General features: G+C 49.4%; 1 protein-coding gene across 1 annotated transcript in view; it reads right to left on the bottom strand.

Annotated features, from left to right (window-relative positions):
- Positions 1 to 19681, bottom strand: part of LOC119976467 — a 223851-nt gene that overhangs the window by 40718 nt on the left and 163452 nt on the right. Inside the window, 1 exon segment of the mRNA XM_038817005.1 lies at positions 16977 to 17092. Coding sequence (XP_038672933.1) covers positions 16977 to 17092 — 116 coding nt within the window.

Below are 19681 nucleotides of genomic sequence, written 5' to 3'. Positions count from 1 at the left end.
GATTAGACTTGAAGATGTGGGGGGGGGGGGGAGAGAGTGGTGACAGAGCTGGTAAATAACTGGTGACATTTGAGGTGGGGAATATCGTAGCAGATACGGGGGGAAGGTTGGTGATGGTGGGTGGGAAGCTGGAAGGGATGCCGGTGGTCCTGGCAAACGTTTATGCCCCAAATTAGGACAATGTGGAGATGGAAACCGTTTATCAAGTTCTTCAAGGATAGTTAAGAAGTCATCAGGTAGGTGGGGGGGGGGGGGGGGGGGGGGAGGGGGGGGAGAGGGAGATGGGGGGGGGGAGGGGGGGACATTGGAGGCAGAGTGGGTGGAGGGTAATGGCAGGGAGGATGGGGCATGGGATGTTGGTTATTTTTGTTATGTGATTTCTTGTTTATTCTTTTTGGTTCTGGTTGAGTTTGAGATATATATATAAATGCCTTAATATAAACATTTTTAAAAATAGATCATGGTTGAGTTTATCCCAACTCCACTTACCCACATGAGCTCCATAACCATTGTTACTCTAGGAAGTTCCAATTGTGAGCATCACCATTGCTTCACAGCTCCAGGATCGATTCCCGGCTTGTGTCACTGTCTGTGTAAAGCCTGTACGTTCTACCAGTGTCTGCGTGGGTTTCCTCCGGGTGCTCCGGTTTCCTCCCACAGTCCAAAGATGTGCAGGTTAGGTGGATTGGCCATGCTAAATTGCCCGTAGTGTTGGGTGGGATTACTGGGTTATGGGGATAGGGTGGAGATGTGGGCTTGGGTAGGGTGCTCTTTCAAAGACCGGTGCAGACTCAATGGGCTGAATGGTCTTCTTCTGCACTGTAAATTCTATGAATCTATGATTGTCACAGTATGCGCAGGCTTTGGAGGAGAGAACTCCACATTTTTCCTCCACGGAAGGTCGAGATGACCTAATTCTGAAAGCTGAAACATTAATTCTATTTCTCTCCACAGATGCTGCCTGACCTGCTGTGTATTTCCAGCATTTTTGTTTTTATTTCAGATTTCCAGCTCCCGCAGTATTTTACTCTTCTTCCTGTGTTATGGAATTGTCTGGGAGGAACCGGACACAACAGGATATCCATCGCATCATCTCCCCAGTCCTGCTGGGCAGAGAAACATTCCAGAAACAGGTGGGAAACTGCCTGGGTTCCAGTGGTCGGTGTCAGTTGTGGTTCAGTGGCAGCACCCTTATCGCTGAGTGAGAAGAGAGTGGGATCGATCCCACTCCACACTTCAGCACATAACCGGAATTGGAGGGATCTCGCTGATCTCAAATCAGCTCAACGACCCCAGGAGCGGTGAAAGAAACCTTATTCTTTGCTTCCCAGCAGATAAAACCGAATCTCACATTTCCCCCCCCCCTCTAAAGATTTTCTCTGTGTGACATGATCGATTTCCCGAAACCAAACCTGTGACTGCACATCAAACCTACTCACTGCTCCTTCATGAACCTTGGGACATCCCAGAGTGGGAAAAGGCGCTATATAAGCGCAAATATTTCTGAGTTTGAATAAGGTCGAAGCTCACATCCCTCGAAGCATCTTCTCAGTCCCAGCAATCTAAAATATCTCTTTGACATTTATAGTACTTTGTGTTTTAACGTGAGCAGCTGCTGTTATGAACACAATTCAGTTTCTGCACCTGGATCTCACACCGAGTTTCCCAGAGGGTTTGTGATCGGCAGCAAGTTCAGACTGGAGACAAGTGTAATGGAATCTCTATCCCGCCCATCTCCACCCTCCGTCTCTATCTCCCGATCTGACTCTTTCTCCCTCCCTCCACTGTCAACATTTCTTGGATCTCAACCCATCCCGACTGAGTTCAGTTCCTCTTCGTGCGCTAACAGTTTCCCCTTCATACTGTGCTAGGTTTTATGTTCCTGAGACAATCGAATTGTGTAATCAGACTAGTTTAGAACTAGAATTCTCCAAATATTGCAGTGAAATTCATTGGGAAATTAAGGAACTGAAGTTGCTGCTGTGGGAAAGTAGCAGGTAAAATGCTCCAGTCTATTATAAAGGATGTAACGGGACAGATTGGGAAACATTAATGTACAAAGGGTCCTGCAATGTTGTTCCACAGTCAGAAGGTGCTGGATAATCACTGTGTTTGAGATGAATCAGTGCAAACACCTTCACTGCCGAGCCCCGTTATTAAAGTATAAAACAGAAGCAGCATTTACTCTGAAAAGAGGGTTTGATGTGTAATTACATCCCAGAAGCCTCACCAGGACCTCACGGTGGTAAAGGACAGGCGGTGGGGAAACTCCGCCACTGAGCACTCAACACCGTAATCCTTCCTTTTGGGGGAAATGTATCAGACAACCACTGAGATCACATTGATGGAGAAATTCTGGCCCACATCTCTCATCTCTAACTCTCTCTCCTGTCGGTTTTATAAACAAATTCCACAGGTGAATCATTACCGTCTGATTTACTTCAATTAGTTATCAAATGTTTTCAACTTTCCTCATGTTCCACACCTTTCAAATCCATTTCCTACTCTTTAGTAATACAAGTGTGTTGAGGTGGACGGTTACATGGCATTGGGTTGGTTGTGATTTGTGGGGGCGGTTGAATATCTTGGGAGGAAAGGATAAACAAGGTGGCATCTTGACACAGTGGTTATCACTGCTGCCTCACAGCACCAGGGACCCGGGTTCCATTCCAGTCTTTGGTGACTGTGTGTGGAGTTTGCACGTTCACCCAGAGGCTGCGGGGGTTTCCTCCGGCAGCTCCGCTTTCCACCCACAGTTCAAAGATGTGTAGGTTAGGTGGATTTGCTGTGCTAAGTGTCTGACGATGTGGTTAGGTGGATTTGCTGTGCTAAGTGTCTGACGATGTACAGGTTAGGTGGGGTTACAGGGATGGGGCAGGGCAGTGGGCTGAGGTAAGCTGCTCTTTCGGAGGTTCAGTGCAAACTCACTGGGTCAAATGGTCTCCTTCTGCATTGTAGGGATTCTGTGGAGGTTTGACCTATATCCACTGAAGATTTGAAGTTTGAGAGGTGAACCTATTGAATAATATAAGAGCCTGAGGGGACATAACGAGGAGGATGGTGAAAAGATGTTCACACTCAGGGGAGCGACTTTCACTCTGGACACAGTTTAAAAATAAGGGGACTTCCATTTAGGACTGAGACGAGGAGAAACATTTTCTCAGAGGGTCGCTCGTCTTTGAAACTCTCTTCCCCAGAGAGCTGTGGAAGCAGGGTCATTGAATATTTTAAAGGTAGAAATAGATAGACGAGGGAGTAAAAGGATAATCGGACACAGGGAGGAATGTGGAGTTAAGGCCACAATCAGATCAGTCACAATCTCATCCAATGACAGAACAGGTTTGAGGGGCTGAATGGCCAACTCCTGATTTGTATGTTTTTCTGTTCCTCATCTCAGTCCGAAATGACTTTCCCCTTATCCTGAGACTGTTTCCCAATGATCGAGATTCACAGCCCAGAATCCTGTATGTTTCAGTGAGATCATCTCTCATTCTTCCAAACTCCAGAGAATTTCGGCCCAATTTACTCAGCCTATTATCACAGGACAACCGTCTCAGAGCAGGAACCAATTGACTAAACCTTCACTGTGCTGACTGTTCGATCGCTGAGAGCAAAATGTTTCTTTCCTCTCTTCTTTCTGAAACATTTTTCATTATTATTTACATTCAAATCTATGAATCAGATAAATAAAAGTCACCATTTCATTTATTTCTCATTTTAAATTAGTAGGAATAATATTTACATTCTTGTCTGATATTCAGTAGATGTGGTCCCTTGAGGGGTTTCTGGGTTAAATAAGAAAACAGGAAAAGATCTCAGTCCCGGGTTAGAGAAGGTCTCTGACACGTCTCCATTCTCCATACTGGGTGCATCCTTTAAATGCTCCCAGAGACAGACGGCCTTCTGCTGGGATTGGCTGATATCTTCTTCACTAATTATGTAAATATGAAATGTTTAATAACAGAAACTAAAACAAAACACTTCAATCTGTTACTTTATAATATTGCTCACTTATTTTTGGAGAACGTGCCGTCGGATGTACTCTCCTGAAATAAACAAAAACACAAGTGTTAACACACAGTATACTGATGGCCGTCCACAAATGGAGGAAAAAAATCCTCGACTTTCCAGCGTGAAAGAAGACGAGAGTCAACAGTAAAATGTTCAGCAAATTGCTGATCTCAGCTGCCAAGAAGCTGAAGGGAAAGTTTTGGGTCTTGGACAGGAGTGCATGTGAATTAATGGAAGGAAGCAATTGGAAAGCTAATTAGAAAAGGTGAGTGAATAATACAGGAATAATCGAGTAAAGGTTTAGTGAGGTGGACGGGCTGGTGCTCAATATTGAGGGTGAATCACTGGAGAACTGTGACAGGGATTTTTACCGACAGGCACAGGGTCAGCAAGAAACAGAAATAAGTGCCGGGGAAAACCAAACACAGAAAGTAATAGAGGATGTACTGACACCAGGAAGAACACTTGTAAAGACAGCAAGAGAGGCACAACAATGTGAAACTACAGGAACAGGAGGAGGCCAATCAGGCCCCTGAGCCTGTCCCATAATTCCATTAAATCAAGAGACCCAGTCGTGGAGAAGGTGATAGTTCAGAACCCAGAGAACGTGGTTACGATAAAGTGGAGTTGGGAAGGTGTAGGGAGATTCCGGCTGTGGGTCGTGATTGAAGATAAATGACAAAAGGTACAGGGGGAGCAGGAAGGAGTAAATGACAAGGGAAGAAATGATGGGAATTATTCTGGAAATTAGAGCCAGACCTCACAGGAGTGAAATGAGGAAATATTTCAAGTTAAAGAGGGTGGTAGAAGTCTGCAACTCTCTTCCCCAGATGGCAACTGATGATGGATCGAATTGAGTTTCAAATCCAAGATAGAGAGATGTTTGTCAAGCAAAGGTTAATGGGAAAGGCGAGTATCTGGAGTTAGATCGTAGCTCAGCCAATGTCTCACTGAAAGACAGAACAGGTTTGAGGGTTAAATACCTCCCGCTGCTGTTCTTATGATCTTTCAGGAGAAATTTGTATTTTGATGCCCTTTGAGTTGTTTGTAGGAATATTTAGGGAAAGTTTCAGAAATAAAACTAATCTCAGAAGTTTATTATTTAAATTCAAAAGATTCATGAGAATAACAATGCAGCTAAGTGGCGAATAATCTAAACAGTAAACACTGAACTAATAAATAACGATAATGATAAAAATGAAACCTTGTTCACCAAGATACTGGAGTGACATCATTTTCCACAGACAGGATGACCAGTGAAGATAGTCTGTCCTCTCCCACAGTCGATCACTGATGAATTTTATCAGCTACAACTTCAAGAAGCTTCGTTAACAGCTCACCACTGACGTGAACATGGTTAACAGGGTCCTGAGTGATCTCGTTGTGTTGACATTGCTGTTGGCATCACAGCTGCACATCTAAATACTTTTTCAATGTTATGAGGGTCTCTGCCTCCACCACGTTTTCAGGCCGTGAGTTCCAGACTCGCACCACCCTCTGGGTGGAAAGGTTTTCCTCACATCCCCTTTGAACCTTCTGCCAATTACCTTAAAGCTCTGCCCCCTGGTCATTGATCTCTCAACCAAGGGAAAAAGGTGCTCCTGTCCACTCCACCCATCCCCTTCATAATTTTATACATTTAAATTACGTTCCCCCTCAGTCCCCTCTATTCCAAGGAAAACAACCCCAGTCTATCCAACCTTTCTTCATAGCTAAAACTCTCCAGCCCAGGCAACGTGCTGGTAAATCTCCTCTGCACCCTTTCCAGTGCGATCACATCCCTTCTGCAATGTGGGTTCCAGAACTGCACACAATCCTCTAACTGTGGCCTAATCAACGTTTTATACAGTTCCAGCAGAGCCTCTCTGCCTATTAAACTCTAAACTTCGCCTGATAAAGGGAAATATACCACATGCCTTCTTAACCACTGTATCCACCTGCCCTCCTACCTTAAGAAACTGGTGTACATGCAGACCAAGGGCCCTCTGATCCTCAGTACTTCCCAGGGTCCTGCCATTTATCCTGTATTCTGTTGCCTTGTTTGTCCTGCCCAAGTCCATCACCTCACACTTATCCGGATTGAACTCCATTTGCCACTGATCAGCCCATCTATATCCTCCTGTAATCTAAGGCTATCCTTCTCACTAATTACTGCCCCACTAATTTCCCTATCATCCGCAAACTTACTGATCAACCCTCCTACATTCAAGTCTAAATCTATCTGCAAACCACAAACAGCAACGGCCCCAACACTGATCCCTTCGGACCCTCCTGGACACAGGCTTCCAGTCAGGAAAATACCCCTCGCCCATCATCCTCTGCTTTCTGCCACTCAGCCAATTCTGGATTAAATTTGCTAAATGTCCTTGGATCCCATGAGTTTTTACACAATAAACGGTAGAACTCTTGCGAGTACTAACAGGCAGAGAGATCTGGGCGTGCATGTCCAGTGATCACTGGAAGTGGCAACGCACGTGGATAAAGTGGTGAAGAAGGCATACGGCATGCTGGCCTTCATCGGTCGGGGTTTCAATATAAAAATTGGCAAGTCATGTTGCAGCTGTACAGGACCTTAGTTAGGCCTCATTTGGAATATTGTGTACAATTCTGGTCACCACACTACCAGAAGGATGTGGATGCTTTGGAGAGGGTACAGAAGCGGTTTACTAGGATGTTGCCTGGTATGGAGGGCATTAGGTATGAGGAGAGGTTAGATGAACTCGGTCTGCTCTCGCTGGAATGACGGAGGCTGAGAGGCGACCTGATAGATGTCTACACGATTATGAGTGGCATGGTCAGAGTGGATAGTCAGATGCTCTTTTCTAGGGTAGGAGAGTCAAGTACTCGGGGACATAGGTTTTAAAGTGTGTGGGGAATAGTTTAGATCAAATTCCCGAGGCAAGTTTTTTTTTTACACAGAGGGTGGTTAATACATGGAATGCGCTGCCTGGGGAGGTGGTGAGAGCAGGGACGATAGTGGCATTTAAGGGACATCGAGACAAATATATGAAAGGGTGGGAATGGAAGGATACGGACTCCCTAAGTGCAGACGGTTTTAGTTTAGGCAGGTACCATGGTCGGCGCAGCCTTGGAGGGCCGAAGGGCCTGTTCCTGTGCTGTATTGTTCTTCATTCTTACCTTCGTTATCAGTCTCCCATGTGGAATCTTACCAAAGTCCTTGCTGAAGTCCAAGTAGATTAAGTCAGATGTATTGCCCTCTTTGAAAAATTCAATCAATTTCGTCAGACATGACCCCCGCCCTTAACAAAACCATGCTGACTTTCTTGATTAATTCCTACCTCTCCAAATACAGATTAATTCTGTCTCTCAGAATTACCCCCAATATGTTAGACTGGCTGGTCTGTAGTTTCCTGGTTTATCCATGCCTCCCTTGGTGAATAATGGGACCACATTGACTATCCTCCAGTCCTCTGGCACCTCTCCTGTTGTCAGAGCAGAATTGAAATTTATTTCCTCCCTTACCTCATTCAAAAGTCTGGGATACATTTAATCTGGCTCCGGATATTTGCCCATTTATAAGTCTTACAGACCACTCAGAATCGATGTTAACTGCTTTGATTTTAATCACAGTCGTTCTCCCTGATTACTGTACCCACAACGTCACTTTCACTAGCAAACACTGACACAAAGTTTTCATGTAGAACCCTACCTATGTCCTCCCGCTCCACACACAAATTACCATTCTGGGCCTTAACTCTTTCCCTAGTTACCCTTTTACCCTGAAATGGACTTGTAAAGCAACTCAGGATTTTCCTTTATTTTACCTGCCTCTATCCTTTCATATTCTTTCACCTATAAAAGATCCTTTTTGCACATTCTGTACATCTTGAGGGTGCTGCTGTTCTGAGCTCTCGCTATCTGTCATAAGCCTCCCTTTCTCTTTTTACCCAAGGCCACTCCAAATACAGATTCATTCTATATCCCACAAGATCCAGGGTTTACCCTTGTTCTTTGTTGGAACATGTTGGCCCTGCACTCTCCCTATTTCCTTCTTGAATGTGTCCCACTGTTCAGTCACAGATTAATCTAAACGTGTCCAGTCCAAGTCCACTCTGAACAAATCATTACTGATCTTATTGTCAGCCTGACCCCAGTTTAGAACTTGGATTTCAAAATAATTTCTTAACTGCTCTTTCAAATATGTCCTGGCAACTTCACTCACTTACTTACATGGACACCAAGGCCCCTCTGTTCCTAAACCTCCTTTACAGTTTCTCCCTTTAGTTTAGACTGTCCCTCTATATTCATGGATTTCCTCCGGGTGCTCCTGTTTCCTCCCACAGTCCAAAGATGTACAGGTCAGGTGGATTGGCTGTGCTAAATTGCCCTTAGTATCCAAAAAGGGATAGGTGGGATAGGGTGGAGGTGTGGGGATAGGGTGGAAATATGGCCTTAGGTAGGCTGCTCTTTCCAAGGGCCAGTGCAGACTCGATGGGCCGAATGGCCTCCTTCTGCACTGTAAATTCTATGATTCTATGATGATTCTTAACAAAATGATTTAGAACATAGAACAGTACAGCACAGAACAGGCCCTTCCGCCCTCGATGTTGTGCCGAGCAATGATCACCCTACTCAAACCCACGTATCCACCCTATACCCGTAACCCAACAATCCCCCCCCCCCTTAACCTTACTTTTTAGGACACTACGGGCAATTTAGCATGGCTAATCCACCTAACCCGCACATCTTTGGACTGTGGGAGGAAACCGGAGCACCCGGAGGAAACCCACACACACACGGGGAGGACGTGCAGACTCCGCACAGACAGTGACCCAGCCGGAAACCGAACCTGGGACCCTGGAGCTGTGAAGCATTTATGCTAACCACCATGCTACCGTGCTGCCCGTAAACTTCACACTTCTCTGAATTGAACTTAATTTGCCACTTGTCTGCTCAATCAACTATATCAATGTTCCTTTTGAAGTTCAAGACTATCTTCATCACAGTCGGCAACAATTCAAATCTTTGTGTCATCTATAAATTATGAAATCAAGCCATGGACACTAGTGTCTCAGTCATTAACATCAGAAAAAGCAAGGGTCCCTACACAGGCCCCTGGAGATCTCCACGTGCAGACCCGGCCCGCCAAATAGCGTCCCCTTTAACCCTCTCGCCGCCCCCGGACCACCCCCACCAGTTTGTCCAGTCCCCGCCTGAGCCCCACCGTCCAGCGGAACGGCTCCCCGTCCCCCGACTGTGGAAGAGCCGGACACAGTCCGCAGCCGCCCTGCGAGGTCCCCGGAAACTGTGAGCAAACGCGGCCCACGCTATCAGGAATTGGCCAATCGGGGGCGGAGCATCAGGGGAGGGCCTCAGGTGACGTCCTGAGGCCGTCCCAATGGCGTGTGGCATACCCACCGCTGACAACATTTTGGAGGGGGGCAGTGCATCTGACAAATGGCACCGCTCCCCCGATTTTGCCGTAAAAACGGATTTTCCGTTTGCCGATTGCCGAGTGCGATTTCAGCGCCGGTGATTTGAGAATCCAGCCCTAAGTGTTGACACCAACAGAGAATCCACGGACTTCACGGCAGAAAAATCGGCGCCATACCTGCCGTGTCCGTGATTGACACTCAGGAGGCTGACAAGTGAGGGGGTGAGCGGTTGGGATGCAGTGTCCGTGCCCCTGGACAGTCCCCCAGCCCCCGCCGTCCCCCCGCCTCCTAGTCGGCGAACCTGGAGGCGATCTGACCGTCCAGTGCACGTAGGCCCTGGCCTCCCGTGCCTGCCCGGGTATCCTGGTGGGCTCGGTCCATATCGAAGTGGATGTATTGATCCGCTTGGGTATATAGGACCTCCGTGACGGTATTGATGCACCTGTGCACCGAGGTCTGTGAAATCCAGGACCCCACTCAGCGCCAGGAAGGACCCTGTGGCATAAACATTCAAGGCAACCGTCACCTTGGGAGCGGGTGTCCTCCCCCTACCCCCGCGGTGCCAGGTGTGCCATCATCGGAGTCTTCGATGGCATGCCCGGGTCCGGCAGGTCCTCGAATGACAGGGCGGTGCGTACACACGAGGCCTCATGTGGCGCCTCCTTACACCGTCCCCCTCCTCGGCCTGTTGGACAGCCGGCTTCTCCAAACTGGGCGGCTGCTCTCTGCCCCTCTGCTGCCGCTCCGCTGCTGCCTCGCTCCGCTGCTGCCTGCTCCGCTGCTGCCTGCTCCGCTGCTGCCTGCTCCGCTGCTGCTGCCTCCGCTGCTGCCTGCGTCCGCTGCTGCCTGCTCCGCTGCTGCCTGCCCGCTGCATGCTCGCTCCAGCTGCTGCCTCGCTCCGCTGCTGCCTCGCTCCGCTGCTGCCTCGCTCCGCTGCTGCCTGCTCCGCTGCTGCCTGCTCCACTGCTGCCCGCTCCCTGCTGCCTGCTCAGCTGCTGCCTGCTCCGCTGCTGCCTGCTCCGCTGCTGCCTGCTCCGCTGCTGCCCGCTCCGCTGCTGCCTGCTCCGCTGCTTCCCGCTCGGCTGCTGCCTGCCCCGCTGCTGTCGCTCCGCTGCTGCCTGCTCTGCTGCTGCCTGCCCCGCTGCTGCCTGCTCAGCTGCTGCCCGCTCCGCTGCTGCCTGCCACGCTGCTGCCTGCTCCGCTGCTGCCTGCCCCGCTGCTGCCTGCTCCGCTGCTGCCTGCTCCGCTGCTGCCTGCCCCGCTGCTGCCCACTCCGCTGCTGCCTGCTCCGCTGCTGCCTGCTCCGCTGCTGCCTGCACCGCTGCTGCCTGCCCCGCTGCTGCCTGCTCCGCTGCTGCAGCTTCCTCCTCCTCCTCGAGGAGCTCCCGCTCGTACAGCCGCAGGCCATCCCCCAGGGCTGCGGCGACCAGCAGGAAGGCCACCATTGCTGGTTGAATTCCAATATCCATTGTCTGCAGGAGGTGAAAGGTCAACCCGTTAGCATGGTGCGTACACCCCCCCCCGTGCCCAACCAGGTCCACAGGGCTACACGGTGGCCCCGGTTGGCACTGCGGGATCCACCCCCCCATCTCCCTCCCCCCATCCCCTCACCCCTGGCCCTGTCGGTCCCACAGTCCCAGCTCCTCAGCTGAGCTGCTGCCAACAACTGCTGCTCCCAGCTCCTTAAACTAAACACAACTGAACACAAACTGTTGTTCACTGACCCTTGAGCTGACCTGTGACCTGTGACCTCCCATCAGGGTTCAGCCTCCTGCCCTGAGACAGGATCTGAATGTGTCAACCCTCGGGACATTCTGAACCTTAAATGTTACAATCTCCAGTCAACTCAAAGGTCCCTCCCACAGGTGTTCCTCACTTAAACCCAACACAAGACAATCTCCAGAAATATATATTTCCTCACCCTCTCCATGTGATTAATATATTGTCTGTATATTCTTCCTGCCTTTTCGCACATTATACTCCATCTACTAAATGAACTATCAACACGCAGCACGGTGGCACAGTGGTTAGCACTGCAGCCTCACAGCTCCAGGGTCCCAGGTTCAATTCCGGCCTCGGGTGACTGTCTGTGTGGAGTTTGCACTTTCTCCCTGTGTCTGCGTGAGGTTCCTCCGGGTGCTCCGGTTTCCTCCCACCGTCCAAAGATGTGTAGGTGAGGTGGGTTGGCTGGGCTAAATTGCCCATTAGTGTCCAAAAGGTGAGGTTGGGTTACTGGGTCACAGGGATAGGGTGGCAGCCTGGGCTCAAGTTGGGTGCTCTTTCCAAGGGCCCGTACCGACTCGATGGGCTGAAAGGCCTCCTTCTGCACTGTAAATTCTGTGATTAACATCATTTTGGAGTAGGGGAGAGTGTGAATGGACTGAGGGAGGATCGAGTGAGCTAGAGGGGACAGGACACATGCTGGAGGGGAGGGAGAGACGGCTAGGGAAGCTGGAAGGAAGGAAGGGAGATTGCGGGGAACAGTGTGTGGGAGGGGTAGGAGAGAGAGTGTGGGATTGAGGGGGTTGGAACAGCAGAATGGGGAGAGGGATGGGATGGGAGACAAGGGGAGGGAAGACAGTGGGAGAGAGGATGTACAGGGAGCAGGGCATGTGTGAGATGGTGAGGAGAGAGCTGTGGGTGGTGGGCAGAAGGGGTGTAGATGGAGGGGAGAGAGGGGAGAGAGGGCAGAGGAATGGGAGGTATGAGAGAAAACTGCAGCGAAAGGGGAGGTGGCTGGCAGCAACTTCTGGATGAGTGGGAGGGCAGAGAGGATTAGGGAGCAGAAGGGGAGAGGAATAGAGGAATGGAGAGGGGAAAGGTCTAAATAGGCTGGGGGTAGGGAGAAAGCAGGGGTGGGAGACAGTGATGGTGAGTTACTTTCTTAAACCCCTGCAGTCTATGTGGTGTAGGTACACCCACAGTGCTGTTAGGGAGAGAGTAGCCGGATTTTGACCCAGTGACAATGAAGGAATGGCGATATATTTCCAAGTCAGCACAGTGTGTGGCTGAGAGGGGAACTTCCAGGTGGTGGTGTGTCCAGGTATCTGCTGCTCTTGTCCTCCTAGATGGTAGCGGTTGTGGGTTTGGAAAGTGCTGCCTAAGAAGCCTTGGCGAGTTTCTGCTGTGCATCTTGTAGATGGTACACACGGCTGACATTGTTCGTCCTTGTTAGAGGGATTGCATGTTTGTGGAAGGGGGAGCGATTAAACGGGCTGCTTTGTCCTGGATGGTGTTGAGCTTCTTTAGTGTTGTTGGAGCTGCAGATCAGCTGACAAGACACTGGCAGTGGGGGGGTGAAGAGAGGTAATGGAGAGGTAGAATTGGGTGTCATCTGAAAACTGTCCCTCTTTCTGTGGGTGAGGTTACTAAGTGGCAGCAAGTAGATCAGGAAAAGGAGGTGATCAAGGATAAAATGTTTGAGTCTCCTGGGGAGCAGTATGGAGGTGAGAAGTGAAATTATTGCTGGAGACACTCTGGCTGTGATAGAATCGGCAAGTGTGGAACCAAATAAAGACAGAGCCACAGAGTCGGACAATAGAGGAGATAGTTTGGAGGAGAATGGTGGTGTTGACCATGTCAATGTTTGCAGAGAGGTTCAGAGGGATGAGGAGGGATAATGTATTATACTCGTTATGTGTCTCATTTATTAGGACCATTCTGGGCTGTGATTGGGATGAAAATCTGGTTGCTGTGGTTCAAATATCCATGTGCAGAAAAATTGGGCATTTATTTCAGAAGTGCTCATTTCTGGAAGACTTTGTAGAAGAATGTAAGGTCAGAGATCAATTATAAATACAGAGGGATCGAGATTGGGGATTTTAAAATGGGGCTTAAAAATCTGAATAGGAATTTAACAGGAGGTGACAGCACAGGAACAAAATCGGAGAGAGAACACAGCCCTGTCTGACTCGAGATTTAACTGGAAAGCTTTTCAGTTTCACACATTGATTGAAATTGCGGTATTTTCGTTTGGAGAGAGCAGTTGGATCCATTTGCAGATTTGCTCCTCAAACTTCATTTTGGAGAGCATATTGACCATGTGGGTGTGTGATATTCTGTTAAAGGCCTTCTCCTGGTCCAAGCTGATGAGGCAGGTGTCTACATTCTGTCCCAGATATAGGTGATTGTATCCCTGAGGAGCACAAGGATATCAGAGATCTTCCTTCCGGATACAGCAGAGGTCTGGTCAAAGTAGATCACCAACTCTAGAGCAAACTTGACTCGATTGATGATCTTGGACAAAATTCTGTTGTCCATGTTAAGCAGTGAAATGTCACCAATTTCTAATTCCTGTCTCTCCCCTTCCACTTGTAGATGAAGGTGAGGAAGCCTTTCCTCATTGATTCTAAAATCTTATCAGTCAGAATCAAACTCTCACACACTGGACTGATCCAGTCTCACGGAGTCAAACACAAATGACCTGATGAACTGTCATTTCCTCTCAAGGAGCTGGCACTTTTTGTCAACTCGTCCAAAATTAGTGTTTTTTCTCGTGTCATCTAAGATTTCTGTGATAGAGGACAGTAAGGAGTAGCGGGAGGGCGGGCATGTTGTCTGTGGGCTTCATGTCACACAATCTGGCACAAAAGGATTTGCTGATCCTCAGTATGTCAGACTGCGATGATGTCACTAAAACAACTTCTTCCTTCAGGCTGTTCAACACAGAGCTCTCTCTCTCTCTCTCTCTCTCTCTCTCACTCTCTCTCTCTCTCTCTCTCTCTCTCTCTCTCTCCCTCTCTGTCCCTGTCCCTCTCTCTCTCTCTCTCTCTCTCCCTCTCTGTAACCTGTGGAAGATGAAACGTGAGCGGAGTCTGGAATGAATGATAATCTTGGAGCCTCTGCAGCGAAGAGTGAGTCATAAAGAGCAAAGAACAAACAACAGTACAGTACAAGAACAGGCCCTTCGGCCCTCCAATCCTGTACCGACCATGCTGCCCGTCTAAACTAAAATCTTCTGCACTTCCGGGGTCCGTATCCCTCTATTCCCATCCTATTCATGTATTTGACATGATGCACCTTACACATCACTATCGTCCCTGCTTCCACCACCTCCTCCGGCAGCGGGTTCCAGGCACCCCCTACCCTATGTGTAAAAAACTTACCTCTTACATCTCCTCTAAACCTTGCCCCTCGCACCTTAAACCTATGCCCCCTAGTAATTGACCCCTCTACCCTGGGGAAAAGCCTCTGACTATCCACTCTGTCTATGCCTCTCATAATTTTGTAGACCTCTATCAGGTCGCCCGTCAACCTCCGTCGTTCCAGTGAGAACAAACCGAGTTTATTCAACCGCTCCTCATAGCTAATGCCCTCCATACCAGGTAACATCCTGGTAAATCTCTTCTGCACCCTCTCTAAAGCCTCCACATCCTTCTGGTAGTGTGGCGACCAGAATTGAACACTATACTCCAAGTGTGGCCTAACTATGGTTCTATACAGCAGCAACATGACTTGCCAATTCCTATACTCAATGCCCCGGCCAATGAAGGCAAGCATGCCGTATGCCTTCTTGACTACCTTCTCCACATGTGCTGCCCCTTTCAGTGACCTGTGGACCTGTACACCTTGATCTCTCTGACTTCCAATACTCTTGAGGGTTCTACCATTCACTGTATATTCCCTACCTGCATTAGACCGTCCAAAATGCATTACCTCAGATTTGTCCGGATTAAACTCCATCTGCCATCTCTCCGCCCAAGTCTCCAAACGATCTAAATCCTGCTATATCCTCTGACAGTCCTCTTCGCTATCCGCAATTCCACCAACCTTTGTGTCGTCTGCAAACCTACTAATCAATGACCCCGATCATCAGCAGTAGGAGCAGATTCTATTTGCTTTTCTCGAGTCAGGACATTTCCTTTTGTCTCTCTCACCCTCTGAACACCTCTAAGGATAAACAACATCTCGATTTTCCACTTGACTGCTTCCCCAGGCACCAGGACCTCAAAGAGGAGTTCCAAAGGCATCCACCTTTTTGTAATCCCTTACCATCCACCTTCAAGGCCATTCTGACCTGCCATTTGCTGGTCCAAATCCAATCCTGCCTCACAGGCAATGACCCAGATTCTTCAGGCAAAAACTCATCCCTTACTATTGACACCCTCCACATAAACTATTTGGAGTGATTTACATTTCAGAATGCTCCAGATTTACACAGTAAACAGAGCAAGGAGACCAAACTCACTCTCAGTACTTACTACCCAACTCCCACTAATGTCACCAAACCCTCTGCAGTTATGTAGCAGCTGCTAAATATGTATCCAGTGTTCCCACACTAAACACAAGAAGAAGCCTCATTGTCGACACAAACTGGAGACATTTGATTCAGATGGGGAGTCAATACAATCTTGATCCTCCACTGGATGGTGATGCCCCACTCAGAGGAACAGTCTGTAGAATGGTTGAATCACGAGTCTGAAAGTGACCTCCGGAAACTCCATCGGAAATGATGTAAGGAGTTAAATTTCTCCGTGTCCTGCCCAATATTTATACCACAAACAACATCAGCAAAACAGAAAACTCCATGATTGGCCAACACTGTTTCTGGGATCTTGCTACATTACAACAGTGACTGTTCCTCAACATTATTCCACTGGTTCAGAAGCATTTTGGGTCACCCTGTCGGAATGAGGGCAGTTTTTCAGTTCAATATCTATTTTTTCCCCTATTTTGTAATGATTTCTCTGTGACCAGGAGGTGAGATTTTTCTTACTGCTGCTCGCCGCTCTTTTCCCTCTCTCACCCCCGCTGTATATTCATGTCACCCCCACCCCCTCACCGGAGTCAGAGGAGGATTTCCTGTCTCCTGGCCCCTCCTCAGGAACCACAGAACATCTTCCCACACTGCAAACCCGTGGGAAAGTGGACAGTGATATTGTTCTGAAGATCAGCCCTCAGAATGGACTGGGCCTCTGAGCAAATTCACAGAGTGAGCAGCGGCTTCACTGGTTCACTACCTGCTCCATCAATGGAGTCACTCAAAACATCAACCTCACTCAATCCAAACTCCCTATTCTAGATTTAAAACTATACCTACTTTGATCTGGACTCTGTGACTGTGTTAAACCTGTGGATTTTTACATTCTCCCTTCTGTTTTGAACCTTGAACATTTCAATAAGATCACCACACTCCCTCCCTTATCCAGTGCAGACTCACAGTTTCTGCAGCCCCTCCTCTTGATGAAGGTGTCCAATTCCACCAACCAGATTCTCTGCCGTTTAACACTTGCTCTCTAATGTCTGAATGTCTTCCCGATAAACGATGATAAAAAATGTTCCCCAGAATGACAGACGGGACCAGTCCAGTCTCCTCTACAAATTGGGTTTCCCATCCTGAGATTGGTGCTCTATTCCTCTGGTTATACAGATCCCTTCACTGCTTTGACACACGGTGCTGATGGCTTCAGACACTCACCCAGAGGAAATCACAGAGAGTAAAATATGAGAATGGAGAGGCTCCCGAGGATTAACAACCGGCAAAGTGAATATTTAATCTGGGACCTTGGAGACCCTTTAGTCCCGTCACAACTGGATTTAAAATCAGGAAAATGAATAGAAGAGTTTTACCGGGGTTAATGGAGTTGATCATTTCTCTCCAGGCTGTGTACTGTAAAGGGCCTTTGAACTTTCCGATAGACAGGGCGGCAGCAGATACTGAGATTGAGAGAGAGTCCTCACTAATCCTGTATGTTAAAAAAATGCAATAAATTTATTTTTGTCAGAAGATTTTAAAACGTATGTAAATGGTCAAGTTATCATTTTTTAAAAATAATTTTTATTCAAGTTTTTTAATAACAATAACATATTTTCTCCTCGCAATTTAAAACAAACAAGGCGTGTTTCCACACCAAAACAAAACAAGAAAAGAACTCTCCCCCCAAAATAAATAATAACACATAGCAATACAAGAAAGAAGAAAATAACATAACAAACCCACCCCCCCCCCCAACCATCACCAAACCCCCCCCCCCCCAACCATTGCCAAACCCACCCCCCCCCCCGCCCACTCCCCCCACCCCGGGTTGCTGCAGAGACCGACCACTCTCTACCCCTTCGCCAGGAAATCGAGAAAGGGCTGCCACCGCCGAAAGAACCCCTGTACCGACCCCCTCAGGGCAAATTTCATCCTCTCCAGCTTGATGAACCCAGCCATGTCGTTGACCCAGGTCTCCGAACTCGGGGGCCGCGTATCCCTCCACTGTAACAGAACCCTGTGCCGGGCTACTAGAGACGCAAAGACCAGAATGCCGGCCTCTCGCCTCCTGCACTCCCGGCTCCGAAGCTACCCCAAAGATCGCGAGCCCCCAGCCCGGCCTGACCCTAGACCCAACCACTTCGGACAAAGTCCCAGCCACCCCCTTCCAAAACCCCTCCAGAGCCTGACATGCCCAAAACATATGGGTGTGGTTTGCCGGGCCACCCGAACACCTCCCACACCAGTCTTCCCCTCCGAAAAACCGGCTCATCCTTGCTCCCGTCATGTGAGCCCTGTGCACCACCTTCAGCTGAATTAGAATGAGCCGTGCGTAAGAGGAGGAAGAATTCATCCTCTCCAGGGCGTCCGACCATGTCCCATCCTCAATCTCTTCCCCAAGCTCTTCCTCCCATTTCGCTTTATGCTCATCTACTGAGGCCTCCTCCTCCTCCTGCATCAGTTGGTAGATGGCCGAGATCTTCCCTTCCCTGACCCACGTCCCCGAAAGCACCCTGTCCTGCAACCCCCTTGGCGGCAGCCGCGGAAACTCCTCCACCTGCCTCTTAACAAAGTCCCTGACCTGCATATACCTCAAAGCATTCCCAGGCGGGAGGTTCCACTTCCCCACCAGCTCCTCCAGAGTCGCGAACTTCCCATCCAAGAAGAGGTCCCCAAACTGTCTGATGCCAACTCCCAAATCCCCCACCCGTTCTCCCTGGCGCAAAACGGTGATTGCCCCGTATCGGGGCCCAAACTGAGGCATTCACTTCCCCACTATGCCGCCTCCACTGTCCCCAGATTTTGAGGGACGCAACCACCACCGGACTCGTGGAGTACTTTGCCGGGGGGAGTGGAAGTGGGGCCATCATCAAGGCCTCCAGACTCGTACCCGCACAGGATGCCACCTCCAGCCTCTTCCATGCATCACCCTCCCCTTCCGTCACCCACCTGCGAATCATTGCCACGTTCGCCGCCCAATAATATCCACACAGGTTGGGCAGCGCCAGGCCCCCTACCTCCCTTCTTCGCTCCAAAAATACCCTCCTTACTCTCGGGGCCTTCCGCGCCCACACAAATCTCAGAATCGACTTATTCACCTCCAACTCTTCGAGTCCCTCAGCGCCATGGCCAGGGGCTCAATTGCTAACGCGAAGAGCAGGGGAGACAAGGGGCACCCTTGCCTCGTCCCTCTGGAAAGCCGAAAGTCCTCTGACCTCCTCCCATTCATCACCACACGCCACCAGGGAGCTGTACAGCAACCTCACCCAGCTAATGAACTCCTCACCAAACCCAAACCTCCGCAACACCTCCCACAGGTAACTCCACTCCACCCTATCAAAAGCTTTCTCCGCATCCATGGACGCCACTATTTCTGACTCCCCAACCACCGGCGCCATCATCATAACATTCAGGAGCCTCCGCACGTTGGCATTCAATTGTCTCCACTTTACAAACCCCATGTGGTCCTCATGAATCACCGTCGGGACCACATCCTCCACCCTCCTGAACAGCACCTTTGCCAACAACTTGACATCTACGTTAAGGAGCGAAATCGGCCTATAAGACCCACACTGAAGGGGGTCCTTGTCCCGCTTCAGGAGCAAAGAGATAATTGCCCTGGACATCGTCGGGGGCAAAGCCCCCCCCCTCCCTGGCCTCATTCAGGGTCCTCACCAGCAGCGGGCCCAGCAAATCTGAAAATTTCTTATAAAATTCCACCGGGAACCCGTCAGGCCCCGGCGCTATCCCTGTCTGCATGCTTCCCAGCGCCTCCACCAGCTCCTCCAGCTCAATTGGGGCCTCCAAACCCTCCACCCGCTCATCCCCTACTCTTGGGAACTCCAGCTTATCCAAAAAGCGGTCCATCCCGCCTGCTTCCCCGGGGGGTACTGCCCGGTACAGCCCCTCATAAAAGGATCTGAACACCCCATTGATGTCCTTTCCACCCCGCACTAAGTTCCCACCCGCATCCATGGCTCCCCCAATTTCTCTAGCTGTCTCCCGCTTCCGGAGCTGGTGAGCCAACATCCGAATTGCCTTCTCCCCGTACTCATACACCGCCCCCTGTGCCCTCCTC

This window comes from Scyliorhinus canicula, chromosome 13, assembly GCF_902713615.1.
Source record: "Scyliorhinus canicula chromosome 13, sScyCan1.1, whole genome shotgun sequence".
NCBI classification, from domain to species: Eukaryota; Metazoa; Chordata; class Chondrichthyes; order Carcharhiniformes; family Scyliorhinidae; genus Scyliorhinus; species Scyliorhinus canicula.
Note: the sequence above shows the minus strand (reverse complement) of the source record. Positions and strands in the feature narration are given on the sequence as shown.